This window comes from Nymphaea colorata, chromosome 8, assembly GCF_008831285.2.
Source record: "Nymphaea colorata isolate Beijing-Zhang1983 chromosome 8, ASM883128v2, whole genome shotgun sequence".
NCBI lineage: Eukaryota > Viridiplantae > Streptophyta > Magnoliopsida > Nymphaeales > Nymphaeaceae > Nymphaea > Nymphaea colorata.
The window spans coordinates 17,905,466-17,932,028 of NC_045145.1; the positions used below are offsets into that span (position 1 = coordinate 17,905,466).

Consider the following 26,563-nt stretch of genomic DNA (forward strand, 5'->3'; position numbering starts at 1 on the left):
ACCATCAACTGTAATGCTTAGTTATTCTTCTTGTACAGTAAATTCTATAAGACATTTTCTTTGGCAAATAGACAAGGGGATATACGTTGTACACTGAAGGAGTTGCTACTTTATAAAAGTTTCTAATGAAAACCATTCCTTATCTGCTAATTTAAAGAAGGGTGAACAATATTATTACCATCAACTAGGAGATGTGAATTATTTATTTATTTATTTATTCCATGCAATTTTCTCTTCCTCACCCTTTTTGTTATTGAACAAAGTGAAGTGCATTGAAAGAGTTTGTTTTGATGTGTATAGCGTAGCTGGACGGACTGGCGGACTGATGAAAGTTTGGTTGTCAGTAGGTACTATGCTCACTGCCATTCAAACGCGTAGGTCAACAGTTCGGCCAAAACTCAGCATTTGATCCGAACCCGATCAATCAGATCCAATTTGAAAAACCAACTCAAGTGATTTAATCAGATCCCATTCAAGTTATTTAATCCTGGTTCGAACATGGTGTAAAATTTTTATACTAAACTGATCGGATATGTAATCTTGACACTGTCAATTTGGATTACAAGTAAAAAATCGGATACCATTTTGTCTTTTACATGTCTAAATCCAAATCCAAATTCAAATCCAAATTCAAATCCAAATTCAAATCCAAATCCATCGTCGGCTCCGATTTAGCTATATATCCGATAACATAAAAATGATTATATCCTATACGAATACGAACCACTGACGTCCTAACTGCTGAGTTGTTTCTGAAGGAGGAAACCCCTCTTCCGACAACTCCTGGACTCGCCGAGTCGTTTTCGTTGGGTCAGAACATAGGGAATCGTCGAAGGTTCCAGAGTGGAGAGACAGAGAGAGGTCAGCCGTCGGTAATTACAAGAGTTCGTAGCATATTCGCTCTCTGTCTTTCTCTCGGTTGTTGCCTTCGATAAACGAGGAGAAGAGGAGGTGGATGCTTGGTTCTCCTGGAACCGGAAGAGGATATAGAGGGTAGGTGGAGCTTCTCTCTCTCTCTCTAACAGGATAATTCTGCTTGATTACAAAACGATGTCTCTGTGCTTAATCTTTGCCAGTAATAATGATTATTTTTCCGTCGAAAATGGAAATTTCAAGGTTCTTTTGTTTCTTGCCCGCGGGTTATGCGCGTCACGGGCGGCAGGTCTGTAGAATTAGCGGCAAGCTGTTGTCTCCTTTTTCTGTTTCTTTTTTGTTTTTAAGGGGTTGTCAATAGAATGATATAAAGATGCTATGCTTCTTGAATTTATCGTTCTTCGTTGTTTGTTGTCATTTCGTCATCATCGTCCGCGTCGATCCATTACTATTCTCTGTGTATAATTTTGTAGCGAAGGATCGGGTTATGAAGGCGATGGACTTCCTTCTATGTGGTTGTGTATTTTAAGGGAGTGGTTTGTTGCATGTTGGAACCGTGGTTGAATGTCTGTTTACTGCATGGGGATGAATTCTGTCTTCTAAGCGTACTTTGGTTCTTCTCTTTAACGGAAACCTGGATGCCTGGTTTTAAGAAATAGCAATTACGAAATCATGGACCGCAATTTCTCCAAGCTTCTAGCACCCGCCCTTCATCACCCCCTCAACCCCCTCTTCCCGCGGTGGCAACTCGCATGCAAATAGAAGATGATTTTAATGTATTTGTGAAGCATGACTTTAAATTTGTGAAATTGTATAACTCTACAAGTTGTTTGGAGCCTTTTTTTTTTGTTCACTTGATTTTTGGTATTTTAAAGAATTGATGAGGATCCCTACAACATGCGTGAGCAGTCAGCCAGATGAAGACATTGCGTTATCCTATTCAGGGTTGTGTTGAGTAATGGCTTTGAGGATGGAGTTTGCCTCGCGAAGTCTATTTGCAATTCAATGTGTTACCAATGCTAGCAATTTCAAGCACCACACTTCGTGATTACTTATAGCACCATGTCCCAGAGTAGTGCATTAAATCTACTTGTTTCCTTCTGTGTATCAAAGCAAGCCCTTTATGCATATGGTAAATTGCATTTGGATGAGAGCACTTGTATACCATGAAAAATATCTTTCATCATAGAAAGTGTACGTATGATAAAGCTTTGGGGAAAGGCTTAATGAGGTACTCGAGTGCGAGTATACAAGCTTCAGCCAAATGAACTAGTATAAATAGTTCATGTCTTCTCAAGTAAACTGCTAGTATTATCCTCCATTGAAGTACTTAACTATAGTGTCATGCTGTATCATGTTGCCACATGGTTCAAAATGAGGCTAGTAAGAATTTAAACTTCGATGAGTTCATTATTGTTTCTCCCATACGTTTCTACTTCAATTGCTTTGATGCTGCCTATAAGAATTTAAACTTGTTTCAGTTCGCTAGTGTGTCCTCCTTGCTTGCTTCGATTCTCAAAAAAAAAAGGAAAAAAAAGAAACTCTCACTTTGCTTGGAAGATGTTGTAGCTGTTGCTAATATTTGATTTCTTTCCCAGTGCATTTACTTGCGATGGCAGAACAAGAAGCTATTACCAACATCTCTGTCACTTGGAGGGGAAATCAGTTGAATGTGGATATTCCATTAAATGCTACTATGGAAGAATTGGGATCCAAGCTGCAGAAATTAACAAACGTCATGCCAAATACTTTAAGATTGCTTATTCCTTATTCTGGCAGTAAGGGTTCCAAACTGGTATATCCTTTCTCGGAAGAGCATTCAAAATGTAGGCTGAACGATTTTGGTACCCTTGAGGTAACCACCAGCAACTGACACACTTGAATTTCCGTAATTTAACCTGTCCATTTTTCTGTTAGCCTTTTGACATTGTCTTAATGTTACCTTCTTATTTGCTACCTCTTGCTGGATTTTTATATGCTTAATTTCTTTTGCAAAAATCTAGAAACACCTTATATTACTATAAGCTAACATGTCTTATTTGGCACAATTGATATGACTTAGTTTGCATATTTTACAAAATTTTATGTGTTTAGTCTGGATTTACTTTTTATGTTCTTACTTTCATGTGGAGTATATGCTGAGCAGTTGAAAACTTGAAGATGTTATGCATTGCATTTGTAGCTTTCTATTTAACCTTTTTTTTCTATTTTTGGAATTTACTTGACCGGGCTGAGAGACTTTGTCACTCTCCTGGGGCAAAAAACCCCAAGGCCATTCCGCATTGAGTTTTGCAAAGGGTGGCACTATTGAGATTTGAACCAAGGACTGGCTACCTAGCAGCTGCTGGCCCGACCAGTTGTGCTGCACCTCTTGGAGCAATTGCGTTGGCTTTTCATATAACTTTTCCTGATTGGCATTTGAAGTTTAAATTGTGTTGCTTGATCATTCACATCTCCATTGTCATAGGAACTTTTTAACACTTTATGCATTACTCCTGTTGTTGTTATATTGCATTGAAGAAACACTGTTTACCTTATGTTTAGAGATTTTGGTTGATATTGTCATCTGATATATGCAATGTGTATCATATGCCATTGCAGAGGAAGCCCGTGCGTATGATGGGAATCTTTTCTAATGAAATTGAAGAAGTTTCTGATAATGGTACCAGGCTAGATCTTCGAATAGCTGGATTTGCTGAGGAGGATAACAGACTACGACAAAGGATGGCAGAAGGCCCTCCTGTTGCCAAGCTCCCAAAAGGGACCTATATTTTCTGTGATTTTCACACACTTCAGATTCCCGGGATTGAGGTTTGATCTATTGAATGATCTCTATCACCACTTTCTGCGGTTTTTGTGTTAGGGCTGTCATACATGTAAATTGTGTACTTGTCCTAATTATTGAAATGTGCCTTTCTGTCTTGGGAAATATTTAATTCATAACATGTGAACTGCCTAGGTACCTTTTTTTTTTTAAAAAAAACCATTCAAGTTTGTCTTCCCTATCCAGAATAAATGAAATTATAAGTTGATGTATCTAGTGTGTTTTAGCATCCATATATTGACTGATGGAGAAAAACCTGTATTTGTCTATTTGAGACTCCTGGAACCATCTTAGACACAAATTCATTCCCAAACGATGTGGAGTCCTAGTTAATAACATACAAACTTTATGTTTATCTGAAAGGTCTCCGTACATTAGACAAGCATTCCTTGAACTCATATCTTGCTGGTTGAACATGTGTAGTGGCTGCCATGCTCTAATGTGTTGTGTCTGAGCATCTGAGATGTGCTGATGCTGCATGTTTTACGTGACCAATTTACACAGTGAGTGCTCTCTGTATGTCAAACTGTGGGATTTGTGAGTCCGTTTTGTCTTATAATTTAGACTTTTTGCTTGATCAATATCTGGAGAGAAAGAGTCAGTAGTATTGCTAAATGTATACACTGTTTGGACATTATGACGTTCACCTTGTGTTCTACATCAGCATGGAGTAAAAGGTTTTAACATCGTTTGCACTTGCCAATTGGATTTCAGGTTGTTTTCTTCACTGGTTTCATATCATTCATGTTCTGCATGGCTTAGGACTTATGATTGGATAACACTTTGTGTTGTTCAGTTTTGTCTGACCATTCTGGAGCATTCTTATTTTTTGTTTAAATATTTCTTCTCATCAAATGTGGTGTCTTTTGTATTCCACCAAAACAAAAGCATATACCAGTTGATTACTGTCAATTTCCTGCTCTGGAAGGAATGCTGATTAGGCTTGAAACTTTCTTGTCAATCTGATTGAACTCTTTCTATGAGTGCTGAAACTTCTTGTTGGTGTTGAAACTTCTTGCAATGCTAACCTTAGGCATTTACTTGTACCTTTGAATCAAAACTAGCTGCTATGTTTTATACTACTTTTTAATCATTTTGGTTAGTGAAGTAGAAATAAGTGGCTGCGATAGGTAAATGGGTATGATATTGATATCTAACTATACATTTTGTTTTGAGTTCCATTTTCTTGTTTATAGTACTTGGCAGTTGGTGATGATTTTTTTTTCAACCTCGGAACTTAATGCAACCATTACTTTTAATTCAGTCCTATTGTAGATAACGTGGTTATACCATAAGAATGGAACTTTTATATTTTTCCTTTTGTTGCAGTTGAGTCCTCCAGCAACAGAGGCATTGAAAATAATGCACACACTTGCCAGCGATCCGGGCATTGTTGCTGTTATGAACAAGGTACCAGTTCATATTGATCATTTTGATAGTTTTTTTTTTTTTTTTTTGATTGCCCATTTCGACAATGCTTTTATACCTGTTACAGCATCACTGGCGGGTAGGGATCATGTCAGAATTGGCACCAATTGGTTATGTGGGGGTGAGTCCAAAATGCATTCTTGGGTTCAACAAGGTGGGATATACTTAATTTTGTGACGTTCAAATATGCAGCAATCCTTTTCCTTTGATTTCATTTCACCATATTTTCTGAGATGATGAGATTCACAGAATCAAGGAGAGGAGATTTCACTGAGGCTGCGGACAGATGACCTTAAGGGCTTCAGGAAGTATGAGAGCATCAAGAAGACATTGTTGCATGAACTTGTATGTGTTGCCTGTGTCTGTCTATATCTCTCTAATTTGAATATTTGCACTTCCATCTATCCATAATCTAACTTTCTGTTCTGCTTATCTTTTATTTCTTCTGGTTCCTTGTCAGGCTCACATGGTGTACTCAGAACACGATGAAAATTTCTTCGCACTAAATAAGCAGGTATATTTACTTTCCCAAACGGAGATACACTTGAGCTTGATGGACACTAACGTGCATCTTCTCTTTTTCTTTCCAGCTAAATCAAGAAGCCATTAGTTTAGACTGGACAAAATCAAGAAGCCAAACGCTGACTGGACATAAGAACTTGGATGCCTATGGAATGGAGTTTCATCAAACAATGCCTAAAGTTTACAAGCTTGGTGGTACAGGTTTAAATAAACTGGCAGATGCACGTACTGCCTCTGTGCAGGCGGCTTATGATCGCTTTTTAAGTGCTTCTATTCATACTTTAGAGAATCAGTTAAATGGTGGAAGCACAGCTGCTCATGTAGAAGCTGATGTCTGTGATTCAGTGAAGGAAGAACCTAACTTTCAGAAATTGATTCCTGGGATGATGCGTGATTCCAATCTGAAGGATGATGGCTTGAGGAGGCTGAATGATGATAAACAAGAACAGGAACTTGATGATTGCAGGGGAAGTTTAGTTGATCTCAAAGACGCCGAGCCAGATCCTGATGACTCTGAAACAAAAGGGGAAATAGAGGTGGTGTTCAGAAGGCCTGCTAAATGTCAAAATAGATTTTCTGAAGAACCTGATCCGGATGATCATGTGGGGAAAAACTGTTTTACAGACAAAAGTGAACCTGAAAAAGGTTCTGCATATCATAAAACAGGGAATATTATAATGCAAAATGCAGCAAATGAACCAGATCCAGATGATTTCCTAGCGACCGTCCATGTTGAGCAGGATGCTGAGCATGCTTCTCTGACAAAAGTTGCTGCTTGCGTTAGTCGCAATCGTGCACTTGATTCCTCGAATGCAAAATGCTCTGTGGAAGAAAATTGGATTGATGAGCCAGATCCAGATGATTTACCTGAGCAAGAAATATCTAATTCATCGTGCATGGAAATTGATCAACAAAACAAGTTGCAGGAAAACAAAATATCAGAGATTGATGATCATTTGACAAAGTTGAATGAAGATCCTGAAATAAAGAGAATTCAAGACCCTGTTTCTGTTTTGTGGACTCGCCTTGATGGGGCTATTGAGATTTTGCGCAGTGAAACCACGCCCACAGAGGCTGCTTCTATCCTTCAAACCCTCCTCAAGATTGTTCGGTAAGGTTACCTTGATTGAGCTGTTATAGTCAAGATGGTTAACCCAAACTTTGCCATTTCACAACTTATTTTGAATTCAAGAAAAAAAAAAGAGTTTTGAGTTTTTTCTTCATATATAATTGAATGTTCATACTAAAGTTTCTTGAAAGTACAGATTGTCACTTACCTGATATTGATCAGCTTAGTTCTAGAAGTGGTATCCTGATGTGCATGTCATGATATCATATGTTCATACAACAGGGACACAAGCAGGTCACATAATTGATTTGATGGATATGCACAGGAAGTGATGAACGAATAAGTAGTAAAATCACCCATATATTTCACATATTTTATTCTCATTTCAAGTCAGCCATACATTGTACTAAGTATTTTATCCTCATTCAGAGAAATTATTAAGGAAAAAATGAAACAAAAGTTTTAAGTAAACTTGCTCCAAATGTAGAAAACTGAGTTGGAGTACTACCTTAAATTAATGTTCCGTGAATGGTACCCCTTGTTTGAGTGTTGAAATTTAGGAATGTAGAGAACAAACATTTTAAACTGAAATTAGAAAAGCAAAAAGCTAAGTCACATGGGTGCTTCAGTAAGGTCCACGTACCTGTGTCGCCGTACCCGTACCCAAAATGGGTACTTTGATACTTGGGTACCTATAGATCCAAACTGCTTAGTTTTACTTTTGTTTTAATTTTTTCCACCTTACTTTTTATTCTATTCTTTGGATGTGAAATTCGATTGATGTTCATATTTGACTAGGGGGCTGCTCAGTTGTCCATATGTTTAAAGTTTTTCATATGTTTCTTAAACACACTGCTGCAAGAGACGTTAATATATATTTTCTATGTTATTTATTTGTTTATGTTGATGTATATTCTTTATTTTGATACATATTTTCTAAGTATTTCTTATTGTTTTTATATATATACGGCCGTACCCCCGCACCCAAGTTTTTTGAAAATGGTCAGTACCCATACCAGCACCGGTACCCGCACCGGCACCCGTACCCGTACCTATGTGACATAGGCAAAAAGGCATATCAAACTGAAAGTAGAAAAGCAGAAAGGTACATTGTGTGAAAATAACTGAAAAAGTATGTTGAAGACCTCATGGAGAAGACAAAGTTTTGAGACTTTTTTTCCACAACTGCTGGACAAAATAGGATGAAAATAAAACCAGAGTTTCTCTATGCTTAAGGATCTTTAATGCCTTTGTTTCTTTATTATCTTCATTGCAGAGATTTAGGAATATCTTCACTTTACTACCCAGCAACTTGTTGGAAGAGAAATCTCTTGCTTTCTCCTTCCACTAAAACTTTTACTTCTCATAAAGATTCAGCCATTCAGGGAATGCACCTCTCTTGTCTATGCATGCCTTCAGTGGCAGCATGCCGTTGCACAAGAGTTGCCTAGTGATGCAAAGGTCACGCTCCATTGTATTTGTTTTACGACTATCTCAAGTTCAAGCTCGAGTCTTGTGGGATCTCAAAATAACTAAGCATACTTTTTTTCTTATATGCTAAAGGCTAAAGTATTCTAGTGGTTCAGGCTTGTGGAAGGTCTAAGTAAACAGTTCTAACGTTCTTGGGGTTCTATTTCATGCAGTAATGTGATTGAACACCCTACTGAGACTAAATTCAGGCGTCTGCGGAAGGTACTTTCTTTGACATAGTTTGCGTTCATGCTCTACATAAGTTTTTGTATGCTCAAACGTCAAACTTCAAACCCTGCTTTGACATCATTGATTTCTTCTGGATCTCAGGGTAATCCCATCTTCCAGAAATATGTTGCTAATCATAAAGGTAACAACTAAGCAAATGCTACTGATGATTGCGGGGTTCTATCATTCTTTAAGATTCATATGCTTTTTTGTATGCTATGAATGCAGCTGCCATGGAGATCCTTGCTGCAGTCGGTTTCTGCGACGATGTCTCATATGATGGGATGGGAAGGTCAGAAGCATTTTTGGTGCTGAAAAGGAATGATTTGGGTTTACTGTGGCTTGCTAAATCCTCTTTAGAAGTTTCCATTGCTTAAGTTCCCCATGTAGCATAAGTTGACACTAATTGTGTATTTATATATGGGAATGTGTGAATCGTGTATATAAACATGGTACTTTTGTGCATATTGGGTGCACGCGATGTGTTAATATTTCATAGTGAAATTTCGTAGACTGGTAGTTTAAGTTTTAGTACTACTACAAGGCCTGAAATATAAGACTTGCTCTTTTCCAGTCTTTGTGCACGTCATTGGTAGACTTTTAGGTGGATTTCTAAATCAGGACGCCCGCTTCCCTTAGATGTTTTCACATGGACTGATTTCTGACAATTCTCTTTCTTCAGTTATGATCTTGGGGTTTGGGAGTTTTCCCATCTTTGTCTTGCCATCGACACTATGCAAATTTTGTGGCTCTAACAAGATGATGGAAGCTTGGAAAATGTAAAAACGATTCCTTGTGTAAGCTCTTTGGAAAGGTTGAAACTTTATCAGCAGTGATGATGTCCTAGGGGTAAAGCCATTGACCAAATCCCTATCCGCCAAATCCCATTTATGGTTGTCGGCAGGAACATAAATGATGTGCTTTTTGTGATCCCTACTACTTGTATTGAGTGAGGTTGCATGAGGATAATTGATTGTGAAGGTATTGGACACACTTTAAGCTGTAATGTTGAGAGGGAAAGGTCAGTGCGACTGCAATAGGTCGACAACTGCATGTTCAAAATTCGGCCATTGAAGTTGATGTTGGACGCTTACATTGACTTCAGAATTGAGAATCAGTCCTTGAACACTTGGATGGTTTATAGAATTTTGGTCAGTTATCTGTTTGTTTGGCGCCACCTTACCAGACATTTTCTTTCCCTAAGATCAACTGAAAGACCCAGAAAAGCGTGAAGTCGAGAGAAGGGGGATGTTTCTTTTCATTAATTTTAGTATTTAATTTTCTGTTGAAGTTCATCATAAAAGAGGAAAACATCTCGCGTGCTTCGCATGGCATCGACTAGAAAAGTGGCATTTTTAGGTTCTTTTTTTCAAGGTGAGACAAACAAGACCAATGTTAGTGGCAGTCGCTTGTTGCGGCCCGACCCCTCATTGAATAGAAAATGAATGGAAAGTTGGAAATTCCATGTTTGAAACCATCTTCTCATGTAGCAGAAGGAAGAATATATATACTCGACTTAAATGTTTGATAAATATAGTTGAACTACCAAATGTATTTTTATTACACTCGAATTTTCAAGTCCAAGGGGCCCTAAAGTTGGCATTATAATATATATATATAATGGGGATTGCTGTTTCCACTTTCGAAAAATCACGAGTGAGGTGATTAGAAAGATTCAACATGCCATTAATTTCTACGCAACCACAGAATAATATATCCTAACAAAGTTTGCCATGTATTTTGCAAGTGTAGCACCGAGGGCATCAGGCTGCAAACCGACGCATACCTGGTACCGGCCCAGCGTAGGCCTTAAAATTGGCCTTCTGGCTAGATTGGGCTAAATCAGTTCGATTCGATTTAATAATTAATTTGTAATATTATTTTATTTAAATATATTTATGTAATATTTTCTATATTATGTTAAAAATATATTCTTTATTATATTCATACGAAAGCCGACTTCTTATCGGTCGTCTGCTCGATGCCTTGACGATGCTTGTGCATGGACTTCCGAACCTAAATGTGACATTTTCCATTGTTGAACTAGGGGCTCATAAGACGCGCGTTTGACATAAACCACTGGTTGACTTCTGACCAGCGCCACAGACAAAGGCAATGTGGATTTGACGCAGTGTTTCCTGCAGAAGACGGAGGTGCGAAGGGCTACAGCTTCAACACCTGCCACACTAATTTTGGTTGATAAATATAGTAATGCAAATGGTAAAATTAAAAGAACAGAAGCAGGTGATGATAAGCACGTTTTGTCTGGTAGCAGAAGACGAAGAGGTGTGAAACGGCTACAACTTCCACACCTTCCACACCTTCCACACTCATTTAGTTTATCAGATATGGTTGGGTCGAAGGAGAGGAGTGAGGTCAGGGTGAGATCAGCAGCACGAACGATGCAAGTGGTAGGATTAAGAAACAGAATCGAATCACGTATAAGGTTGTTGGCACCAAAGGAAGCATCCGCAGAAAGATGTATTGTTGTTGTTCTTGATATTGTGCTGTACATTCTGATATTATGCTTCTATCTTATTCTCATAATGTGAATATACACATCAATCGATCTATCACAACAAGTTTTCCTTCGGCTAATCAAATCCTAGGCTTGGCTCTGTCCATGGGATGATGAGATTTACGTGATCTTTTGTATTTGGTGGGAATGAATGAACGTCGTATTTTGGTGGGAATGAACAGCTACACTTCTTGTCTTCAGATTGTTGTCCTTCACTATATCAAATCAAGGCCATCTGTCTAAAGATTTTTGGTTGTGCAAATCAGGCACGGGTGGAAATTTTTTATCTATGAATTTCTATCCGCAGACATTTACCTGTAGCTATCAAACGTTACGTAAATGGTTTTCCATAATTTTTTCCACCATTCCCGTATGGCGACGGAAGGTTGGCCTTGTGGTCGGTCTTGCTTCCCTTCAAATAGAGTACTTATTGCTGCAACATAGTCCGAGTATCCAAACATAGAACAATTCCTGAAAACTTTAACCCCACTTCATGATGGCACGCTCAAGTCTGGCCCTTGAAGGTTCGAAGTCCATTCTGGTCTTTCCTCTTCATCGTCATCATCGTCATCTTCTTCTTCTTCTTCTACTTCTTCGGATCGTTCGTCTTTCCTACTCTGCAACTTCAACCAACAGTAGTTTTGCTTTCCAAAACTTTCGCAATGCTAACCAGCTGATCCTATCTGACTCTGCAATCATCACGAAAACGGGGGCTCTGCGTTTGACTAACAGCAGTACCCAAACCCCAAATTTGGGCTACATGGGCCACGCGTTCTACCCTGCGGCTCTTCAATTCAAAACTGCTCCGGCTGGTAATACCACCCAATCTTTCAGTACTCGTTTCGTATTTGAAATCGTTTCTCAAGGCGCAGAAAGGGGTGGCCATGGCCTTGCTTTTGTTATAGCTCCTTCCACCAACCTCTCCAATGCCAAAGGAAGCCACTACCTTGGCCTGTTCGATGTGTCGGCCATTGGAAACTCTTCCAACCATATATTTGCAGTTGAATTCGACACAGTTCGAGAACCACTTCTGCAAGACATAGATGATAACCATGTTGGTATTGATATCAACAGCGTGATCTCCAATGCCTCGAGTACTGCATCTTACCACACCGATGACGGCAGGAACGAGACCATCATTTTAGACAGCAAAACGCTGATCCAAGCATGGATAGACTATGATGGGCAAATGAATCTCCTCAATGTGACCATAGCTCCATTACCTTCTCATCCAGAGAAGCCCAAGCGGCCGTTGATATCATATGCTGTCGATCTGTCCCCTGTTCTGAATGAATATATGTACGCAGGGTTCTCTGCCAGCACACAGAGACTCGCAAGCGAGCACTACGTCTTGGCATGGAGCTTCATGATCAACGGACAAGCACCAGAATTGGACTTATCACAACTTCCCCGGGTACCTACGACATCCACATCTATGTGGAAATCTAGGTTCTTGCCATATGCTTCCATACCATTGTTTCTGCTTGTTTGGGTCGTGGCTGGCATGTCTTGGTTAGTGTACAGGAGGAGGAAGCTAACATATGAGAAAATAGAAGAGTGGGAGCTGGACTACCCACATCGATTGCCGTATAAGGAAGTGTACAGAGCAACAGAAGGCTTCAACGAGAAGAAGCTATTAGGTAAAGGAGGTTTTGGCAGCGTTTACAAAGGGGTGCTGCACAGAAATGGGGTGGAGGTTGCCGTCAAGAGAGTCTCGCATGGTGCAGAACAGGGGATGAAGGAATTTGTTGCAGAAGTATCAACCTTGGGAAGGTTGAGGCACAAGAACCTTGTTCAATTGCAGGGGTGGTGCAGGCGAGGCGAAGAACTACTCCTAGTCTATGACCTCATGCCAAATGGGAGCCTTGATAGTTATCTTTTCGGGGACAAGAGGTGCCTCAGTTGGGGAGAAAGGTTCAATATTCTCAGAGGAATTGCTTCCAGTCTGCTGTATTTGCATGAAGAATGGGAGCAAATTGTTGTGCATAGAGATGTGAAAGCAAGCAACGTTCTGCTGGATGCTGCGATGAACGGGAAGCTGGGTGATTTTGGGCTTGCGAGGCTCTATGATTATGGAACCAACCCTAAAACGACGCGTATAGTTGGCACCATAGGCTACCTGGCACCTGAGCTTTCTTCCACCTACAAGGCTACAACAATCTCCGACGTTTTCTCCTACGGTGCTCTGCTTCTCGAAGTGGCCTGTGGGAGAAGACCCGTTGGTACAGGGAGAGCTAGTGGAGAGGTTCTTCTGGTGAACTTGGTGCTTTCCCTTTGGAAGGAAGGACGAATATTGAGTGCGGTGGATAAGAGGCTTGGGATGGACTACGTAGTGGAGGAAGCAGAGCTAGTGCTGAAACTTGGTGTGCACTGTTCGCAGGCTACACCGGAGGCAAGGCCGAGCATGCGGCAAGTGGTTAAGTTTCTTAATGGAGACTTGTCTCTAGAAGCGTTGGAACTCCAAAACCAGGTTATCGAGGATGATCAAGACCTTCACCAACTTGGGCTACATTTTTCTTCCTCTAGAACCATATCATCAAATACAGCTTCCTCAACTGAGCCCGGAACGAGGGGAAAGCTTGATCAAGATAAATCATCGCGTGGATCAATCTGGTGAAGTTTTCGAAGTGCCCAGATGAAAACGCAGTTATCAAAGTAAACAAACAGCGAATTATTCTTCCTTTACTGATAGCAGAATTATCATTTCTTGTAAGAATGGGTTGATCTGATTCTTCTTTGTTATGTTGTGCTCTGTTTTCTGTTTGTGTTGATTCGTTTTATCTTTCCATTGTATTTCGTGGAGAATTAGATAGCTTTTGTGGTCACGTGTGCTGGCCCAAATTAAGATGCAATTGTAATTTATCTGTCAACCTTTCAGGCTAGGACAGGCAATTGGGCTGCTCAGGTTCATTCCTTTTGATTCTAATCTTCTCAAAATGCAAGGTTATTTTGAGGGACAAGAAAGCCAACAAAAATTCTAGAAGACACATGACAAGAGATATATATATATATATATATATATATATATATATATATATATATATATATATAGAGAGAGAGAGAGAGAGAGAGAGAGAGAGAGAGAGAGAGAATAAAATGGAAATATACAAACCACAAAAACAAAAATAAAATGACCAAATATATAACACAATTACACAGTAAAACAACATAAGAGAGGTGGAGAGATAGTGGATAGACGGAGCGGCATAGTCATTCAACCGTAAACTGAGGACAGTGCCGTATCCAAATAGCAAAATGGACATGCCCCTACACGAGATGAGTTACAGAACCCGACGACGAGAAGGTGCTCCTGAAGACCTGTTGTTGCGTTCTTTCCAAATACGCCACCAATAAAAAATGAACAACAAGAGACAAGAGAGAGATAAACAATAAATGGACCCACTAGCTTTATTATTTAAGTGAAATGTCCCATTTAAAAAGGATGAGAAGGTTAGCTAAAATACAAAAATAACTTTTCGTATAGACAAAGCTCAAAATGAAGAAAAAGTAAAAAGATTATAAAAAATATTTCTTTTTAACAAATTATCAAAATGTCATTTCCTCTTTTATTACGTCGTGCGCACGCAACTGTCTCTCGACAAAAGTACGTCATGGCATTTATGAATGTTTCACACAGCAAAATTGGTCTACGATGCCTTTTATCATCTCATAAGCTTACAGAAGTCCCCCTTTAGTCGTTGGTTGTTGCAGAGTCAAGTTTTATTAATTTACATTCAAAGGTGTGAAATTGGAATGCAACTGCTCAATTTCTATGAGAGGGAAAGAAAAACTGCGGCTCAAACGTGAGCGCAAAATTAACGGGAAAGAAAATACGCCGAGTCATTTTGTCGCTACAACTTTTTTCTCTATTTTTTCCTCCACCATTGCCTTATTTTTGTTTCAATTTATCTAGAAAAAAGAACACTCTATTATCAGTTCTACCTGTTCTCTACAAAACACCTATTTTTCAGCCTAAATTGTGGTTTGAGCCGTTTCCACCATTGAAAGAAACAAACCTATTCAATATAGGTTTGCAAGAAAAGTCAGAATTTTGGACTAGTTTGGTCTTTATTTTTTTTCATTTTGAGTTATTTTGTTTTTTTAGCTTAGAGAATGTAGAAGGTAGTATAGTTGGTTGGACTAGCGGCGGCTGAAAATCTGGTCATTATTTCAACTACCATGTGTGTTGCACTTTGTACTAGTCTTTTAACTTTGTCCATCTTATGCAAAATCATGGGGTGTTTGTTTGCCTGTGGATGAAATCCTCTTTTTTTGGGACCCACTATTTAAATAAATAGTGGACCTCTACATGTTGAAGAAAATGGATCTTAACTCTACGTTTCTCCTAAAAAAACTATGATGGGAAAGTTTGATCTCAAATCCATGGACATAAGATCCTCAAAGATCTCATATCATTGAGGATTTTGAGATCCTTAGTTTAACAAGCACACCCTTACTGCCTGTTTGAATGCCTGGAAATCTGCTGTAGCAGAGGAAATAAAAGTCAAATGTTTGAATTCCATCTCAGTTTCATCAAACTGGGGATGAAAAATATTGCTGTTCCGCTTGATTCCAGAATTCACATCCCACCTCAAGGGGTAGGACGAGAATCTCGGTGGCGGCCGAGACAACTTTTTCAATATAAAAAAGAAAAAAAATCAAAGCTGAAAGCTCTGAGAGAGAGAGAGAGAGAGAGAGATTATGGGTTACTCCTTCCATTGGCTTATCAATCACGAGAGCGCATAGGATGTCCGGCATGAACATCTCCCAACCTTTTGAAAAACAGAGAGAAGATGAAGGCAAAAATGAAGGTCGCGTTTGGATGAACCCTCTCCAAAAACGGTTTTTATTAAAACCTCGTTTTGTGAAAACCAATTTTTTTAATGAGTTTTGAAAGCCTAGTTTTAATGTTTGGGTACCATGACAAAATCTAAGTTTTCAAATTTGAAAGCCTGGTTTTTGTTTGGATGACAAAAAAAGGGTTTTGAATGAGCCTTTAAAATATAATTCAGTTGAATGGTATTTAATTTATAGATAGCGAATCTAAACTGCAAGGTTAATGAAAACTATACACATATTGGAGGTGGAAACAGAGAGAGAAAGAAACCACTAATTCAAAAATTAAAAAGAAATTTATTATTGGCATTAATTACAATAGTAAAAGTTACATTCACAAAGTATTTCTTATAATTGTTTGTCAAGAACCCATTGAATGATTTGTGCAGACGCCTCAAAACTGTCGTTCGGATTGGTAGCAACAGCAGCAGCAGCACCACCATGCTTGGAAGATAGATGGCTTCATTGGGCATTTCCTATATTGACAGCCAAAACCATGCATGTGTATTCATACCTTGCGTGAAATAACTAAAATGACGGTAAGTGACCAGCATAAACTACACAAGAATTAGAATAGAAAATGGATAAGTGAGTTTAGATTGACACTCAGTGGACTAACACTGATAATTACAGAGGAGACTATCATGGCTCACACTGTCATAGAAGTTCAGCTGAAATACTGGCACAAGCACAACAGACATATACATAAGCTGAAGGATCATTTTGGAAAGATAGATAAAGTACAAGAACATAAGTGAGAAACATAATATTTCCTGTACTACCAAAAAAAGGATTTATAATTGATGAATCAAAACATTTAGTAGGTTGTACAATCTTACCAATAGCCAATGACAGACCTTCCAGACTGCCAAATACAGAAAGAACACCAACTTTTTGGATACAATGATCATGCGGATGTGGATGGGTAGCAATTTATTGAGAGTGCATTTACTTTTGAACTAGTAATTAGACTAGTAAGTAATGAAGTAGTAACTAACATAGAAAAGTAATAAATGCCTATAGTTGGGCCTAAATTCAAAAGAAACAAAACAACTTGTGACTTATAAGATGGGCATAGATCTTCCAAGAAATCGAGGTCGCAAGGGAACGGGAATATTCCGGCCACAGCTCCTTGAATCCTCTTCATCTTTGCCACCGCAGTCGCCGTGAATGGGAGCTATCATGCCTCTAGGGGTTTCGAGGATGAGGTGGCTGCCATGGCCGCGACTGCTGTCACGAGTCAAATGGTTCTTGGATAATTGTTGTGAAAAGTTGAACAGTTCTCCTTGCAAAAGGTCAACACTAGGTCGGTGTCGATATTAATGGCACTCGGCTTCCGGGCATTGCTTATATACTTTGCTTTTGTCTTACAACATGCCCCTTCAGTTTCATAAGAGCTCTCATTGCAATGAAGACAGTCGGCATTCCAAAACCAAATACAGTTTTTGCAACTTCATCCTTCGCCGCGATGGCGCCCTCAAGCCTGACCGTTGAAGGTTCAAAGTCCCTTCTGTTCTTTCCTCCTCCTCTTTATCATCATCATTTTCCTCTTCTTCTTTTTCTTCTTCTTCTGCTCGTTCGTCCTTGCTGTCCAGCAGCTTCACCCAACGATAGTTTTGTTTTCAATAACTTTCGGACATCCAACCTGATCCTATCTGAATCTTCAATCATCACGAAAAAAGGGGCTCTGCGTCTGACTAACGGCAGCACCCATCTCCCAAACTGGGGCTACGTGGGCCACGCGTTCTACCCAGCGGCTCTGCAATTCAAAACTACTCCGGCTGGTAGAACCCAATCTTTCAGTACACGTTTCGTATTTGCTATCGTATCTAAAGCCCCACAATCAGGCGGCCATGGTCTTGCTTTTGCGATGGCTCCTTCCACCAACCTCTCCAACGCCAAAGGAAGCCAATACCTTGGCCTGGTCGATGTGTCGCCCATTGGAAACTCTTCCAACCATATATTTGCAGTTGAATTCGACACAGTTCGACAACCACTTCTACAAGACATAGATGATAACCATGTTGGTATTGATATCAACAGCGTGATCTCCAATGCCTCGAGTACTGCATCTTACTACACCGATGACGGCAAAAACGAGACTGTCCTGTTAGACAGCAGGACGCTGATTCAAGCATGGATAGACTATGATGGGCACATGAATCTCCTTAATGTGACCATAGCTCCGTTGTCTTCACATCCCCAGAAGCCTAAGCGACCGCTGATATCATATAGTGTAGATCTGTCCCCTGTTCTGCATCAATATATGTACGCAGGGTTCTCTGCCGGCACACAGAGACGGGCAAGCGAGCACTACGTTTTGGCATGGAGCTTCATGATCAATGGACAAGCACCAGAATTGGACCTGTCACAACTTCCTCCCATACCAAAAGCATCCACATCTATATGGAAATCTAGGTTCTTGCCATATGCTTCCATACTATTTTTTCTGCTTGTATGCGTAGTGGCTGGCATATCTTGGGCAGTATATAGGAGGAGGAAGCTAACCCATGAGAAAATAGAAGAGTGGGAGCTGGAGTACCCACATCGATTGCCGTATAAGGAAGTGTACAGAGCAACAGAAGGCTTCAACAAGAAGAAGCTATTAGGTAAAGGAGGTTTTGGCAGCGTTTACAAAGGGGTGCTGCCCAGGAATGGGGTGGAGGTTGCAGTCAAGAGAGTCTCGCATGGTGCAGAACAGGGGATGAAGGAATTTGTTGCAGAAGTATCAACCTTGGGAAGGTTGAGGCACAAGAACCTTGTTCAATTGCAGGGGTGGTGCAGGCGAGGCGAAGAACTACTCCTAGTCTATGACCTCATGCCAAATGGTAGCCTAGATAGTTATCTTTTCGGGGACAAGAGGTGCCTCAGTTGGGGAGAAAGGTTCAATATTCTCAAAGGAATTGCTTCCAGTCTACTGTACTTGCATGACGAATGGGAGCAAATTGTTGTGCATAGAGATGTGAAAGCAAGCAACGTTCTGCTGGATGCTGCGATGAACGGGAAGTTGGGTGATTTTGGGCTTGCTAGGCTCTATGATTATGGAGCCAATCCTAAAACGACGCGTATAGTTGGCACTATAGGCTACCTGGCACCTGAGCTTTCTTCCACCTACAAGGCTACAACAAGCTCCGACGTCTTCTCCTACGGTGCTCTGCTTCTCGAAGTGGCCTGTGGGAGAAGACCCGTTGGTACAGGGAGAGCTAGTGAAGAGGTTCTTCTGGTGAACTTGGTGCATTCCCTTTGGAAGGAAGGACGAATATTGAGTGCGGTGGATAAGAGGCTTGGGATGGACTACGTGGAGGAGGAAGCAGAGCTGGTGCTGAAACTTGGTGTGCACTGTTCTCAGGCTACACCGGCGGCAAGGCCAAGCATGCGGCATGTGGTTAAGTTTCTTAATGGAGACTCATCTCTAGAAGCGTTGGAACTTCAAAATCTGGTTATGGAGGATGATCAGGTCTTTGACCAACTTGTGCTACAGTTTTCTTCTTCTAGCATCAGACCATCAAACAGAGGTTCATGCTATGCGACCCCAACGAGGGAAAGCTTGATCAACAAAAATGATCGCGTGGATCAATCTGGTGAAGTTTTCGAAGTGCCCCGATGAAATTGCAGTTGTCAAAGCGAACAAACAGCGAACTATTGTTCCTTTAATGATGGCAGAATTATCATTTCATGTTAGAATGGGACCTGGTTGATCTGATTCTTCTTTGCTATCTTGTGCTTTGCTTTCTGTTGTATTTTGTGGAGAATTAGATAGCTTCTGTAGTCATGTTTGCTTGCCCAAATTAAGAGGTAATTAGAATTTATCTGTCAACCTTTCATGCTAGCACAGGCATTGGGATGCTCATGTTCATTTCTTTTGATTCCAATCTTCTCAAAATGCATTGGTATTTTGAGGGAGAAGAAAGCTAACTAAAATTCTCAATAGACACATGACAAGAGAGAGAGAGAGAGAGAGAGAGACGTAAACAATGAATTGACCCATTGGTTTTATTATTTATGTGAAATGCCCCATTTAGAAGGATGGGAAGGAAGTACCTTGGAGAATTTATGAATGTTTCACACAGCAAAATTGGTCTACCATGGCTTTCATTATCTCATAAGCTTACAGAATGCGAGTGCTCATTTTCTATGGGAGGGAAAGAAAAACTGCGGACGGGAAAGAAAATACGCCGATTCATTTTGTCGCGACATCTTTTTCTCTATTTTTTCCTCCACCATTGCCTTACTTTTGTTTCATTTTATCTGGAAAAAGGAAGACACTCTATTACCAGTTCGACCTGCTCTCAACAAAGCGGCCTATTTTTCAGCCTAAATTGACGTCACAATTCTCGAAAGAATGGTTTAAGCAGTTTCCACCATTGAATGAAACAAACGAACTCAATATAGGTTCGCGAGAAAAGTCTGAATTTTGGACTAGTTTGACCCTTTATTTTTTTTTCATTTTGAACCATTTTGTTTTTTTAACTTCCATGCCATGTTGTTGCTGATTGGATTGGTGGGCTGGTGAAAATCCTGTTGTTAGTTCGATTCTCATCAGCATTCCTCTTATAAAATATAAAAATAAATGTGTGATACTCCAGTTGCCTGTGTGTTTCCGGATCTTTGATTGGACTGTATTTTGGGTACCAGCCTAAGAGTACATGTGTAATTATGAGCTGTTCTCTAAATTCATCATTCTTGTACACGTTTTACAAATTTATAAGCTTGTCCTTCCATAGTTGGACATGTTTACCTTTCACTAAATATTCGCTAATACATAAGGTTTTAATATTAGCATTCTCTACATAGATCCGATTTTTATACCCAATTATGTAAGAAATGATATAAAAGTCGGCTTTTTTCCATGTGTAATTGAGATCTTATAAGCACAAAAATATCGGCCGTCAGTTTTAAATTCCTCTTACGATCATGTGCGGCTATGCATGCATTGGAAGTACATGATTTTATTTTTATTGTCAAGTTTTTCAACATAGAAATCACATCTATGTAGTTAGTTCAGTGAAAGAACTCATATAATTTATCCTATAGTTTGATTTTCAGAGCAATCTCTCCCTCTTCATTTATATCTAAAATCGGCTTCAAGTCCAAATAAAGGTTCATTTTTTAGGGGGATTCGTGTGCAGGGGATCGGAACATATAATCTATTATGTATTTTTTGTTATACTTGACAATTTTTGTTAGTCACCTTAAAGATGGATTTGACTTTATAAGTAAAAGTGGACAGATATGAAGGCAGGTGAAGGATATACATTTGGAACATAGTCAATAAGTAGGGAACTCTCAATCGACAACCCACTTGGACATGACAAACTGGCAACAGAGTTGTTGAAGTAGTGTCTTAGATCGCCTTCAATCAATTTGACTTGTATTATTTTATCTCTTTCTTTGTATAGTTAGGACCAAGCCCTCATTGACCTTCAAAAGTGAAGCCGAATTTTCGGACTTGAAGAAGCCTTTAGGGGAAATAATGTCTTGGACATGAAAGTGGGAAATCGCTTCATCAGAGTTTCAATGGATCCCACTGTCATCTTATCGAGGAATTTTCGCTCGCCATGAAAAAGAAAGCCGATCGATCTCCCTGATGGAAGGGTCTGAACATCCCGAATCTAAACGCTTGACTTGAGCATAAACAATCTTCTATGAGCTTATTTGTTTCATTGAAGGAGAGTGGAAGGACCGGTGGTCTGCCGTTTGATTTCTAATTGATTTATCACTCCCTGGAGTTTCTTGCTTCGGATATTTTAAGCTGATGCACGATATAATTAAATTGTCAAATAAATGGAAAGGATGAGCTTATCCAATCATGACCACATGATTAAACACACAGCCCGATGCAACTTAAGTTATAAGTCAATATTCTAATTGTTAAAGTGTGGAGTTTGATCCATATTTGATAGTCTTCTTTAATTCCCGTGATTTTATTATAAGAGCATTTATGTCATTTTATGGTTTGCGGGTTTTGAGTTCATCTCATAGACATGTCTATGAGGAGACCGTTTTTTTTCTTTGTATTCTGCATTCTCTTCTGTGATATTGAAAAACTGCTTTGTGTGAAGAACGTTGTTTCCAAACCACAAAAATCTGTCTTTTTTTTTTTCTTTGCTCACGTTTTCTTCCTTTCTTGGCGTGTTAAGAGAGAACGTGAGAGAGGCACGGTCCTAACACTGATTTCTATGTTTCATAACAAAAGCTGCAACTTACATTGTGCCAAATCAAATTTTCACTAAACGCATAGAGATCATTGTCATTATGTACATGAAAAAATTAAAAAATGTGAAATTTCCACTCCATATATAAAGTTCTGAGTAGGTTGCAAAAGGCCTCACTAAAGGGCCAAGTCGTGACGAACATCATAATCTTCTAAGCAAGTGGGATTGTATAAATGTCAACACCCCATTTAAGGGCGAGTATGGAAGATTTGGGTCTGTCACATATTATTCTTTCCTAAATAATTCATGCGTCAATTATTGCTTGTTGCCATCATTCTCATTGCTATCCTTATCATCATTTTGGGAACTGACTATTGCACTGGCTTTTCGAGCGAGCGAGAGAGAGAGAGAGAGAGAGAGAGAGAGAGAGAGAGAGAGAAGAGTTAGAGAGGGGGAAGAGGAGAAACCGAGATTCTTCCTTGTCGATGGACTTCTTTTGTGCATTGCACTTTGTACTAGTATGTGTATCTTCTCGATGCACAATGAAAATAAGTTTGTTTGCTTGTGGATCTAAGATCTCTTCTGATCTCAACTCCTCGTTTTATAGGACTCATTGTTAAACAAATAATGGGTCTCTACTTGACTGGAAAAATTGCATCTTAAATCCATGTTTCTACTTAAAAACCTCTTATTCATTTGAGGTCAAACAAGGGAAGGTACGACCTCAAATTCATAGATTTCAAATCTCTAAGGATCTTAGATCATTGAGGATTTGAGATCCTTTGTTTATTAAGCACACCTTTTAGGTGACCGCAAACCTCAAGATTTCATGGATTTAAGGTCGGACCCCTTCACCCCTCCCCTCCAATCTGATCTTAAATCCATAGTTTTTGACATGTAACATGAATTTAAAGTTCATGTAATTAAGATCTTCTGTTTTTTTTCTAAAGCACATCTTTTAATGTAGGTAGATCGGAGGCTATCAAACGCAACTTGAAGACCCATTTGAATCTACAATTCTCCTATATCCTATATGGAACGAAATAAAATTCAAATGTTTGAATCTCATCTCATTTTCATGAAATTGGGATGAAAAATATTACAGTTGTTGCACTGAATGCCGGAATGAAGTTCTCGTTCGACCTGAAAGGTTGGGATCGGAATATCGGGATAAAAAAAATGCCTGTTTTGAGTGGCTATAGAGGCTTAGCGAGCCAAATTGACGCACAGGTTTCGACGACTGACTTTGCACATAAGGAGAGAAGGAGAGCGAAAGCGATTCTTTCCGACTTCCGTTGCCTGGCTTTCCAGCATTTAGAAAAAAAAATCAAAGTTGAAGTGCATGTGAGAGAGAAAGAAAGAGAGAGAGGGAGAGCTCACCAATTCCTCCTCATTGGTTCATGGATCGTCGGAGTGCGTAGAATGTTTGGCATGAACATATCTCGACGATGAGCCATGAGGTGGCCGCCACGGCAGCAACTGCTGCCACTGTTCACGCGGTTCTTGGATAATTGTAGTGAAAAGTTGAACAGTTCTCCTTGCAAAAGGTCAACACCAGGTCGGTGTCTATATTAATGGCACCCGGCTTCCGGGCATTGCTTATATACTTTGCTTTTCTCTTACAACATGCTCCTTCAGTTTCATACGAGCTCTCATTGCTTTGATGACAGTCGAGATTCCAAAACCGAATACAGTTTTTGCAGCTTCATCCTTCGCCGCGATGGCGCCCTCAAGCCTGACCCTTGAAGGTTTAAAGTCCCTTCTGTTCTTTCCTCCTCCTCCTCCTCCTCTTTATCATCATCATTTTCTTCTTCTTCTTCTTCTTCTTCTGCTCGTTCTTCCTTGCTGTCCTGCAGCTTCAATCAACGATAGTTTTGTTTTCCATAACTTTCGCCAATCCAACCTGATCCTATCTGACTCTTCAATCATCACCAAAAAAGGGGCCCTGCGTCTGACTAACGACAGCACCCCTACCCCAAACTGGGGCTACATGGGCCACGCGTTCTACCCTGAGGCTCTGAAATTCAAAACTACTCCGGCTGGTACAGCCCAATCTTTCAGCACTCGTTTCGTATTTGCTATCGTATCTAAAGCACCACAATCAGGCGGCCATGGCCTTGCTTTTGTTATTGCTCCCTCCACCAACCTCTCCAACGCCAAAGGAAGCCACTACCTTGGCCTGTTCGATGGGTCGCCCATTGGAAACTCTTCCAACCATATATTTGCAGTTGAATTCGACACAGTTATAGAACCATCTCTGCAAGACATAGATGATAATCATGTTGGTGTCGATATTGATAGTCCGATCTCCAAGGCCTCAAGTACTGCATCTTACTACACCGATGACGGCAAAAACGAGACTGTCGTCTTAGACAGCAGGACGCTGATTCAAGCATGGATAGACTATGATGGGCACATCAATCTCCTTAATGTGACCATAGCTCCATTGTCTTCACATCCCGGGAAGCCTAAGCGACCGCTAATATCATATAGTGTAGATCTGTCCCCTATTCTGCATGAACATATGTCCGCAGGGTTCTCTGCGAGCACACAGAGTATCGCAAGCGAGCACTACGTCTTGGCATGGAGCTTCATGATCAATGGACAAGCACCAGAATTGGACTTGTCACAGCTTGCTCCCATCCCTACAGCATCCACATCTATGTGGAAATCTAGGTTCTTGCCATATGTTTTCATACCAATTTTTCTGCTTCTTTGGATAGTGGCTGGCATATCTTGGGAAATATATAGGAGGAGGAAGCTAACCCATGAGAAAATAGAAGAGTGGGAGCTGGAGTACCCACATCGATTGCCGTATAAGGAAGTGTACAGAGCAACAGAAGGCTTCAACGAGAAGAAGCTATTAGGTAAAGGAGGTTTTGGCAGCATTTACAAAGGGGTGCTACACAGAAATGGGTTGGAGGTTGCCGTCAAGAGAGTGTCGCATGGTGCAGAACAGGGGATGAAGGAATTTGTTGCAGAAGTGTCAACTTTGGGAAGGTTGAGGCACAAGAACCTTGTTCAATTGCAGGGGTGGTGCAGGCGAGGCGAAGAACTACTCCTAATCTATGATCTCATGCCAAATGGGAGCCTAGATAGTTATATTTTCGGGGACAAGAGGTGCCTCAGTTGGGGAGAAAGGGTCAATATTCTCAAAGGCATTGCTTCCAGTCTGCTGTATTTGCATGAAGAATGGGAGCAAATTGTTGTGCATAGAGATGTGAAAGCAAGCAACGTTCTGCTGGATGCTGCGATGAACGGGAAGCTGGGCGATTTTGGGCTTGCAAGGCTCTACGATTATGGAACCAATGCTAAAACGACGCATATAGTTGGGACTGTAGGTTACATGGCACCTGAGCTTTCTTCCACGTACAAGGCTACAACAAGCTCCGACGTCTTCTCCTATGGTGCTCTGCTTCTCGAAGTGGCCTGTGGGAGAAGACCCGCTTGTCCAGGAAGACCTGGTGAAGAGGTTCTTCTGGTGAACTTGGTGCACTCTCTTTGGATGGAAGGACGAATATTGAGTGCGGTGGATAAAAGGCTTGGGTTGGACTACATAGAGGAGGAAGCAGAGGTAGTGCTGAAACTTGGTCTGCACTGTTCGCAGGCTGCACCGGAGGCAAGGCCAAACATGCGGCAAGTGGTTAAATTTCTTAATGGAGACTTAGCTCTAGAAGCGATGGAACTCCAAGATCAGGTTATGGAGGATGATCAGGACTTTGACCAACTTGTGCTTCAGTTTTCTTCTTCTAGAATCACATAATCAAACACAGGTGCATGCTATGAGACCGCAACGATGGGCAGCTTGCAGAACATCATCATGGATCATCGTCTTTGATCAATCTAGTGAAGTTTACAGATGAAAATGCAGTAGTTACCAGAGGAAACTAACAAAGTGGCCTTTTTCTTCCCTTGTTGAAGGTCTAGATAATGGCAGTGATAGGTTTGGTTCTCCTGGGATTGTTGGCAGTAATTATTTCATGTAAGGTTAGGGCCTGGCTGGGCCGATCCTCCTTTGCTATAACTTCCGTTTGCACTACTTGCTTCACTTTAATTTTTCTATTTTTTCTATGAAGAAGTAGATATCTTCTCTTGTCATGTTTAAACGCATGCCTAAATTGGAAAATGTAGCTGTGAATAATCTGTCTGTCTTTCAGAAGGCAAGGCCTTTGGGATGCTCAACTTTTGCTTGTTCGAGATTTTTTTATTATTTAAATTCAGTAGTATCTTTGGGGCACAAAAGAAGCAAAGTAGCAGATATATGACGCGAAAAGAAAATTAAAAAGATGTAAATAAAGTAAGTATAAACAATGAAAGATCTCATTGGTATTGTTATTATGTGAAACGCAAGTCCACTTAAAAGAAAAGAAGAAGCACTATGGAGAATTTATGAAAATTTTAAGCTTCGTTTTCTTTGCCTAATGCCTATCCATCTTTCATAGCTACAAATATCATTTTCGGGTTTTAAACTTCTAGATTTTGTACCGGTATAAAACAACAAAGTTATTTTTTATGAGAAAAAAAACCAAAAATTTTTGACAAATTTTAAAACAATTGATCTGTCGGCAAGAAAAAGAAAGGTGGCCAAAATTTTAATAATAGAACGCAAAAATATAAAAATGAAAATCTGGTAACTAAAA

The 26,563-nt window shown here is 40.0% G+C and overlaps 4 protein-coding genes across 5 annotated transcripts; all 4 read left to right on the top strand.

Annotated features, from left to right (window-relative positions):
* The first annotated feature begins 726 nt into the window (after window positions 1–726).
* Window positions 727–8,998, top strand: LOC116259288 (uncharacterized). Of its 2 annotated transcripts, none has more exons than XM_031637025.2 (11): window positions 727–993; window positions 2,472–2,728; window positions 3,475–3,684; window positions 5,027–5,107; window positions 5,193–5,279; window positions 5,375–5,470; window positions 5,586–5,639; window positions 5,716–6,758; window positions 8,360–8,408; window positions 8,517–8,556; window positions 8,643–8,998. In XM_031637025.2, exons 2-11 carry the CDS (start codon window positions 2,486–2,488, stop codon window positions 8,789–8,791), a joined length of 2,052 nt encoding a protein of 683 aa, XP_031492885.1. In that variant the 5' UTR covers window positions 727–993; window positions 2,472–2,485; the 3' UTR covers window positions 8,792–8,998. The 2 variants fall into 2 exon arrangements, with proteins under 2 accessions (XP_031492885.1, XP_049935190.1); XM_050079233.1 differs by lacking the exon at window positions 727–993 and adding an exon at window positions 1,036–1,162.
* Window positions 8,999–11,132: 2,134 nt separating this feature from the next.
* LOC116259118 (L-type lectin-domain containing receptor kinase SIT1-like) lies at window positions 11,133–13,763 on the top strand. Its single transcript, XM_031636760.1, has one exon. The coding sequence runs from the start codon at window positions 11,426–11,428 to the stop codon at window positions 13,547–13,549; it is 2,124 nt and encodes a 707-aa protein (XP_031492620.1). The 5' UTR covers window positions 11,133–11,425; the 3' UTR covers window positions 13,550–13,763.
* Window positions 13,764–17,164: 3,401 nt separating this feature from the next.
* On the top strand, window positions 17,165–19,568 carry LOC116259115 (L-type lectin-domain containing receptor kinase SIT2-like). The gene has a single exon (XM_031636758.2). It carries the CDS (start codon window positions 17,177–17,179, stop codon window positions 19,373–19,375), a length of 2,199 nt encoding a protein of 732 aa, XP_031492618.1. The 5' UTR covers window positions 17,165–17,176; the 3' UTR covers window positions 19,376–19,568.
* A 4,040-nt stretch (window positions 19,569–23,608) lies between these two features.
* On the top strand, window positions 23,609–25,954 carry LOC116259567 (L-type lectin-domain containing receptor kinase SIT2-like). Its single transcript, XM_031637422.2, has one exon. It carries the CDS (start codon window positions 23,644–23,646, stop codon window positions 25,684–25,686), a length of 2,043 nt encoding a protein of 680 aa, XP_031493282.2. The 5' UTR covers window positions 23,609–23,643; the 3' UTR covers window positions 25,687–25,954.
* Window positions 25,955–26,563: the final 609 nt, after the last annotated feature.